The sequence below is a fragment of the Carassius auratus genome, chromosome 46 (genome assembly GCF_003368295.1).
Source record: "Carassius auratus strain Wakin chromosome 46, ASM336829v1, whole genome shotgun sequence".
Lineage (NCBI taxonomy): Eukaryota > Metazoa > Chordata > Actinopteri > Cypriniformes > Cyprinidae > Carassius > Carassius auratus.
The window spans coordinates 9,088,776-9,096,935 of record NC_039288.1 but is presented as its reverse complement, the minus strand read 5'-3'; the positions used below and the strand labels follow the sequence as shown (position 1 = coordinate 9,096,935).

At 34.1% G+C, this 8,160-nt stretch overlaps 1 protein-coding gene across 1 annotated transcript; it reads left to right on the top strand.

Annotated features, from left to right (window-relative positions):
* Nucleotides 1–1,858: 1,858 nt before the first annotated feature.
* LOC113064084 (complement factor B-like) lies at nucleotides 1,859–7,888 on the top strand. Its single transcript, XM_026234626.1, has 18 exons — nucleotides 1,859–1,977; nucleotides 2,119–2,334; nucleotides 2,436–2,621; nucleotides 2,906–3,079; nucleotides 3,227–3,322; nucleotides 3,458–3,591; nucleotides 3,979–4,129; nucleotides 4,441–4,572; nucleotides 4,762–4,854; nucleotides 4,956–5,093; nucleotides 5,349–5,443; nucleotides 5,559–5,691; nucleotides 5,782–5,920; nucleotides 6,034–6,113; nucleotides 6,256–6,365; nucleotides 6,741–6,870; nucleotides 7,016–7,065; nucleotides 7,225–7,888. The coding sequence occupies exons 1-18, from the start codon at nucleotides 1,917–1,919 to the stop codon at nucleotides 7,393–7,395; spliced, it is 2,289 nt and encodes a 762-aa protein (XP_026090411.1). The 5' UTR covers nucleotides 1,859–1,916; the 3' UTR covers nucleotides 7,396–7,888.
* The last annotated feature ends 272 nt before the right edge of the window (nucleotides 7,889–8,160 follow it).

Genomic DNA, 8,160 nt, shown 5'->3' with positions numbered 1-8,160 from the left:
TGGACAGAGACAGCCTTCGCTCCAGCCCTTGCTGACCATGTCATGATTACCTACGGATTTCCCTTCCACTGGGTCATGGTTAGCAGCGATTGCAGTGACATAGACTTTCAGGTTCCAGCCTTGACTGCAGCCCTTGCTGCAAAAAAGACAGCATGGCCCTGACCGGGCATCTACAGGGGTATTCTCGACAAGAGGAACTTTGCTTTGCTAACTTTTCTCACTGTCCTCTATCAGTGTGCCAAATTTCTATGGACTACCAGGGCACTCCAGCTGGTGATTGTAACAGGCGCATTAAGGTAGTTGCCTAGAAAAAAAAAATTAAAAAATTATATATATATCTGTTCGCCTAGCCGTCTATGTAATATTTAGGTGGCCATATGTGCCATTCATACAGGACACGTCCCGGACAGGATTTTAAAGCTGTCATGTGATGCGATTCCATGAAGTTTCTACTTGGCTTATATCAAAACTGTCTTACATTCTTCTTTAATTTTTTTAATTTTATTTATTTTTTATTTAGTTTTGAAGCTGAAACATGCATTATATGCAGAGATAAAGATCTTTTTTCCCCAAAAAGTCTTAATTTGTGTTCATCTGAAGAACATAAATAAATGGGGCGGCATGACAGTACAAAGGATGGAATTTGCCTTTGAAGGCTTTATTTTTTGTGTTAAACTTTGTTGTATTTTAATTGCTTTTCTATGCACTAGATGACATGCAGTCATTGTACTTTCAACCAAATCTTTGTATTTCTGTCTGACCAAATATTTAGGAATTATTTTTCTTAAGCATTTTCACTTAGCATTGAGATGATTCAACGTGATGAAACACGCACCTCTTTATTTATTTATTTTAATAACCATTTTAATTTTACTCAAGTCTTTTAATTGAGTAAAATGCTCACTGAATATATGTATTTTCACTGGAGTATAATTTTTGAGTACTTTTTACACCCTGTTGAAACAGATTAATGGTATTAAATAAAACTTTTTACACTTTTCTAAACAACTAATGAACACAATCTATGAAACTTAAAGCACACTGTATATATATTATAAGACCTCAAAAGACAAGTTTTCTGTATATAAATCTAATACCTCACATATTCTATTTAACCCAGTAAACTACCGTTTTACACAGAATTGTATGCATACTAGACTTAAAACAGATGCCATGAAAATAGGTCATGTGTATTTTATTACTAGCTAAGTCAATAACAAATAGATTGTTTGGTTCCAAAGAGGAGTCTGTTGCCTAAATCTCTATATTAGTTTTTTAAAAAAGGATGTAAATTATAAATTAAAATAGAAATAAGCATTTTGCATCAATTTGACATTCAGCAGTACCCTACTGTACATGACACGAGTACTAAAATATTTTCCCTCCACATTTACCAGTCAAGTCCTGTCATACATTGAGTGCATTGATAATATGCTAATAATGTATCAGTAAATATTCATTTGGTAAACTGGTATTACTGTGTGAAGCAATCATTTTTAAAAGGGGGTGAATGTTTTGATATAGTAATAAAATTGTTCTCAAATGACCCCTTGAGTTTGAGCTGCTCTCTGGACCCAAGATAAAATTATTAACCCTGAAAAATATTTTGTGTCACTATTCTTCTAATAATTCTGCTGTTTTCTACATCTACATTTCGATGAAAAAATGGTAATAGCATCCATTGCAGTCTTTTAGGTCTTAACATAATTCGTTTTTTGTTATTATTAAATATAGAATGGCGTATGGATGACTGTAATTATTTTGTTGTGTGCCGGGAAATTGATTTTCTTTATTTGACTTGAAGTTAAACATTGACCACTGAATGTAAATATAATCCTCCTGCTGACTATAAAAATGCCCCGTCCATTTGCTTCTGTATTTGCTTCTTAATCTCAGCTCAACTTGGAATAAACAGCATGGAGTGTAAGCAGCAGTTGAAATGGTTAATACTTGCAATGATATGTCCTCTTATTGCAGGTAGGTCTTTTTGCTTATTAACAATGCACTCTGAAATATACAGACAAAAAATTTTGGAAATAAAACAGCAACAACTGACAAAAGTTACTTCCGTCATATTTTTCGTGGCTTCCTCCAATAATCTGTCTGTTTCTGCTACAGGTGCCCCATCCTCCATGCCCAAACTAGAGAGTTCATGTCCCAAAGAGAATCTAAACATTAAAGGAGGAACGATTGTTCTTTCTAAAGGCTATTCAGAAGGGAGTCTTCTAAAATACATCTGTCCGGATGGATATTACCCGTCGGTTCGGTCACGTCTGTGTCAAGATGGACAGTGGACCTCAAAGATCAAAACCAGAAAAACCCCAGAGTGCAAAAGTAAGTAATTAGTAAAGTCATTATTTGTTTCATTATATCATGAATAAATGCTGGACTTATTTCTTTTTATTATACTCATCTACTGTATGCATTTATCCTAGAGATCACATGTCCAAATCCCCGTGTTTTCGAGAATGGAGAGGTGATTCCATATAAAGACAAGTACTATGTAAATGACACAACCACCTACTCATGTCATTCCGATTATACATTCCGTGGCACAGCGGAACGTGTTTGCAAGCCTAATGGGAAGTGGAGTGGAAGCACACCAATTTGTGGACGTGACTGTGAGTAATCGCTATCGATTTTTAAATATGTAAGCACACAGAATTTTCCATGTGCTAGTCTGATTTAAAATAAATCTCTTAAAGTAAAATTCATATAACAGAGTCCTTGGGTTCATCTTAAAAATAGACTACTTTGTACTTCTATTCTGTTTTTATCTGATGACACTTGAGTTCATCAGGGTTTTAGCAGAAATTTCTCTCCATGCATCTGACTAAAACAGGGTTTTTCAAACGTAGGTCCAACATTCTCCACTTCCATTTGTCTGTTTATTACTGTCTCACAGCCGATCACTGTCCTGATCCTGGTGTTCCCCCTGGTAGCAGTCGAACAGGGAACATGTTTAACATAGACGACAAAGTCACGTACCGCTGTCAGAGTCCATTGACCTTGATTGGCTCTAAAGTGCGAGTGTGTCTGGATGGAGGCCAGTGGTCAGGAACAGAGCCACAATGTTACGGTAAGTCTTCTAAAAGTTACATCCAAAATCATGTGCTTTGCAGTACATGTTTTCACAAAAATAAGTTCTTGTAAGATTTAGCTAATAAAAAAATGGCTTTCCTGGACAATGCACCTATAATGTTGTTGTTGTGTTAATACTGTACAGCTGATTACACATATGACACCCCAGAGGAAGCATCAGAAGCTTTCAGCAGTTCTCTTAAGTCAAATCTAGCAGTTACTCAACAGCATGAAAAAGAAGGTAATTTTGTGTGTCTTAAAGCATAATCCTACAGACTCACAACTTTTTAAAATCTTTATTAATAATTGCAGTGCTTGGAATAAAAGACCAAATCATATCAGCATATTTAAAATGTTGTATTCCTTCTTTCTTCAGATCAGCAGGGGAAGAAATTAACTATGAATCAGGGGGGAAAACTTGATATTTACATTGCCGTGGATGCATCTGAAAGCATAAATGAGAAGGATTTTGAAAAAGCAAAAACCACCATTAAAATGCTTATAGACAAGGTATGACACTTGTCAAATCCTCAGAGGTTGCTGTAGTAAACCACTTATTTAAGCATTGTATTTAGGCTACTGATATGTATGTTGTGCATCCTTTCCTAAAAAAAAAAACAAACTAAAACAAACAAACAAACAAACAACAAAAAAACTTGTGACAAGATGCTGTGAAAAATGAACCTAACTTAGACTTATATTGTCAGAATCCTCCAATCTGAGCATTAGTGTGTTTCAGGAGGTTATAGTCTCTCAGAGTGCACTGCAAACTTGCTGCATCTGAAAATCCTGTTTCACATTATGGAAACATGAACTGCACTGAAATCCAGCATTTTGATCAGAAAACAGACATATGTCTCAACCATCTTTGAATTCTCAATGCTCTTTCCCCAAAAGATTAGTTATTACCCAGTCTCCCCAAACTATGAGATCCTGATATTTGCTACAGAATTTACACGGATAATCTCTATGAGGGACTTCAAAACTAATGAAGATGCAAGAAACCTAATGAATATTTTTAAAGAGCTTGACGACTTTAATTATGAGCGTAAGTATTCTGTTTGAATGTCTCTTTTTGAGTCTTATTGTATAAATAGATATAATTAGATTTTTTTAAATTATTATAACAGAGTAATGTACTATGCAAAAATTATACATTTAAACCTATAGTAAATTGAGAAAAATGCAATTATTTATTGTTGTCCAATGTGAAAGTAAAAATGATAACAAATGTTACATTATTATTATTATTTTTTTAAATCTCATTTTATTTTCTGATTTTAATTCAGATTTAATCAGTTGTTTCTATCAGAAAATGTTTATCATAAAATTCTGATGTGAAAAAAAAAAAAAAAACAGGTCAAGGTCAAAAAACAGGTACCAATATCGCCAAAGCCTATTCAGCCATTTTGGAGAGCATGAAACTAGAGGAGATGAACAATGCAACAGCCTTCAATGAGACCCAACACATCGTCATACTGTTCACTGATGGTATTAAATTTTCAGTATTTACATACAGTACAATTCAGTATATGCATATATAACTGTACTTAAAAAATATTTCCTACCTAAGTTCTTTATCGGAGCAAATAAATTAATATATTAATAAAATACTCCATGCACAGTATTATAGATTTTCAAATGAACAAATATTCACTGGGATTTCATCTTGCTTCATAGGTCAGGCAAACATGGGGGGGAATCCCAGACCTAAAGTGGAACAGATCAAACATCTTGTCACTAAAAATCTTGCAAACAGAGAGAAGAATCTTGGTGAACATGAAATTTATTAATCATAATTATATTTTTAACACATATTAGTTTAATCTTTATCATTGATTTCATATTGATATGGATGCGTCCTCTCTTTCCAGATCTTTATTTATTTGGAGTTGGAGATGATGTGAATCAAGAAGACATAAATGGCTTAGTGTCACAGAGGGACCAAGAAAAATATTTCTTTAAGCTTAAAGACTTGACAGAGGTGCAGGCGATGTTTGACGACATGATTGGTACTGTATCTGCACTTCACCCTAAAGTTACATTTCTGTAATTATTTAATCACTTTCATGTTGCTCATGTTTCTGTAAAACATAAAAAATAAAAATAAAAACAAGCAAACAAAAACCAACACTTTTGCGTGACACTAGTGTTTGGATGAATCAGTTTTGCAGTTCCTGACCTCTTGTAATAATTCTTTATAATTAACTCAGTGTAAATTGCTGTTGTTATTATTATTAACCCTTTATACCTGTTTCCTTACACAGACGAGAGCACCAGTGTAGGATTGTGTGGGATTGTGTGGGAAGGCTTGGAAAATAAACGCCGTGCATTCCCCTGGTTGGCACAGATTAATATTGCAGTGAGCATTACATTTTTATCACTTTATTATAGAACTCAATGAAGTTGCATGTTATGGCTAAAGAGTTGAATCATGCCAACCATATGAACATCAGACTTCTCTGCTCTTCATGCAGCATCCTTCTACATCTAAAGGTTCCAATTGCATGGGTTCATTAGTTTCCTCAAGTTACATCTTGACAGCGGCTCACTGCTTCAAAAAGGGAGACACACCTGATAGGATAATAGTTAAACTGGAAAAAGACCTGGGTATGTCCTGATATATTTTCATATTTCCAGACTGAAATAAAACGTGTCACAAGGTAAATCTTATTAATGATGTTTAATTTTCTTTTGCAGTAGTAAAAGTGAAAAATTACACAATTCATCCTGATTATAGACCAACAGCAAAACAGCATATGGGAATACAAGAATATTATGAATTTGATGTAGCTCTTATACAGCTGGAAAAAGCTGTTGAGATGAGTTTTAATCTACGGTGAGGAGATTAAACACCTTCAACATGTGATGTTACTTTAGAAAGAATATGAAAAAAGAAGAAGAAGAAAAAAGCTGAACTAATTAAATAATATCATGTGTATTTCTCTTCAGACCAATCTGCATCCCATGCACAAGAGAAACCAATGGAGCTCTGAAACTTTCAGAAAGTGAAGGGACTTGCATAAAACATGGTAAAGTCCCTGTCAGACATGTTGTATACATATAAGAACCATAAGAAATATGAAACATAACTTCATTTAAACATGTGAATGCGTTTAATGAAACTTACCAAACATAAAATGTCAAATTTTGTTCTCCTTGTATTTGATACAGAGGAAATACTAATGAACAATGAGCTTGTGGAAGCTGCTTTCACATCTGATATGGATACTGATAATAGTCCAAAAAACATAAAAAGTATCACAATCAAGCGTGGAAAATATGTAATGATTTTTCTTATTTATAATCTTTCCAATCTGTGTAGTTTGAAGAGCTTCATTTATGTTGATTTATTAATGCAGAGGCTATCTATCTTTTTCAGACTTCCATTATAGTGTATAAATGTTCTTGAATATTTAGAATTACATTAACATATAAATAAACAAAAAGCAACAAAACTTTACCTTTGACTTCATGGAGCCTTTAAAGTTTCATGAATTTCTGCACAACCATTTGTTAGTGCTTGAATTATTGTTTTGACATTGAACATTAAGGTGCTATATTCACCTGAAAACATTATGTGAATCTCTTATGGATAAAAAAAAAAACATATTTCAGTCATCAACAAGCTAAAAACACTTGGTGTACTTTTTCTTTAGCGGGATGCTTGTGTTGAAGATGCAAAAAAAGCCAAAGTAATCAGTGTGGAAAATGCGAAGGAAGCAGTTACAGACAATTTTCTGTGCAGCGGTGGTATTGAACCAAAAACAGATGATGTTGCCTGCAAAGGTATGTTTGATTTTTGCCGTCAATATGGCAGCTTTTATTTGGTTTTAATCTACTGTATCTATTGATAAAATTTTAATCATTAGAGATCTAAAATTGATTTATACAATTCTTATATAGTTTCTTGTGCGGTGTTATTTTGTAACAGGTGATTCAGGTGGGGCCACTTATGTGAATAAAAAAGGTCGAGTGATTCAGGTGAGATTTCTGTTTCCTTTGAAAACAGTTTTGATGATGTGGCTGTAAAATCTCATGTACATTGAGTTACATATTACAATTAAATGAGTGAAATTAAAGACTCATTTGAGAGAAGCTGAGAACTATGAATGTTTTTTAAGTCTGTAAAATCTTTGATAGGTTGGTGTTGTTAGCTGGGGAGTGAAGGATGTCTGCAAGGAAAAAAGGAGATTCACTTCGGATGCAGACTCCAGAGATTACCATTCAAATCTGTTCAGTGAGAAGATACGATCATTCCTTAAAGAACACCTAGAAAATGACCGCATAGGACAACCTCTTACATTCTTGTGAATGCTTTACCAGACTAAAACTGTTTGAGTGCAGTCTGATAAAACACTGATTTATTTTTTGATTAATATATACAACTTAATAAGTCAAATAGCTGGTCTTTGTTAAGAATGTCAAACATTTATTATCAACATTCTTTCATGTTTTATTCATTCAATGTCATGTCTCTATGTCTATGTTGGAGTGGGACAGCCTGAGTTTCATTACTGTTGCAATTTCACTAGTTGTTTCCATCGGCCTTGAGAATGATAGTAGCAAAAAATATAAATAAAGCCTAAAAGTATGTCACTAAACCTGCTGTGTTAGGGCAGAAGTGTAATGGAGACAGTATGAAGATACATGAAAAATGACAGCTATGGCATTGATCAGACAAGAACCATTGCCATGCTAACATGAATTCCAAACACACTTGTTAGGCTGGATGTCCCATAAAGTACATAAGTCATTTTGTGCAAAGAGCTGGTCTTTGATAAAAAGAATAAAAATGTTAAACATTTATTGTCAACAGTCTTTCATGTTTTAGTCTTTCAGTATTATGTCCTTTTTATGTCTATGTTGGTGCAGTACTAGGGTTGGCACCTTCACCGAGGTAAAATAAGGCACACCTATTCACAACCAACCAACCCCCCTCATCTGTGCAACCAAAGAAAGAATAGTTAGCATGTTTGGTCTCAAGCTTTTGCCATGGCATTAGAACTGGTTTAAAAATAAAAAAAAATAAAAGAGCCTTTACAAGTGTTGTGGGTTGGGATGCACCAACGGACAGGA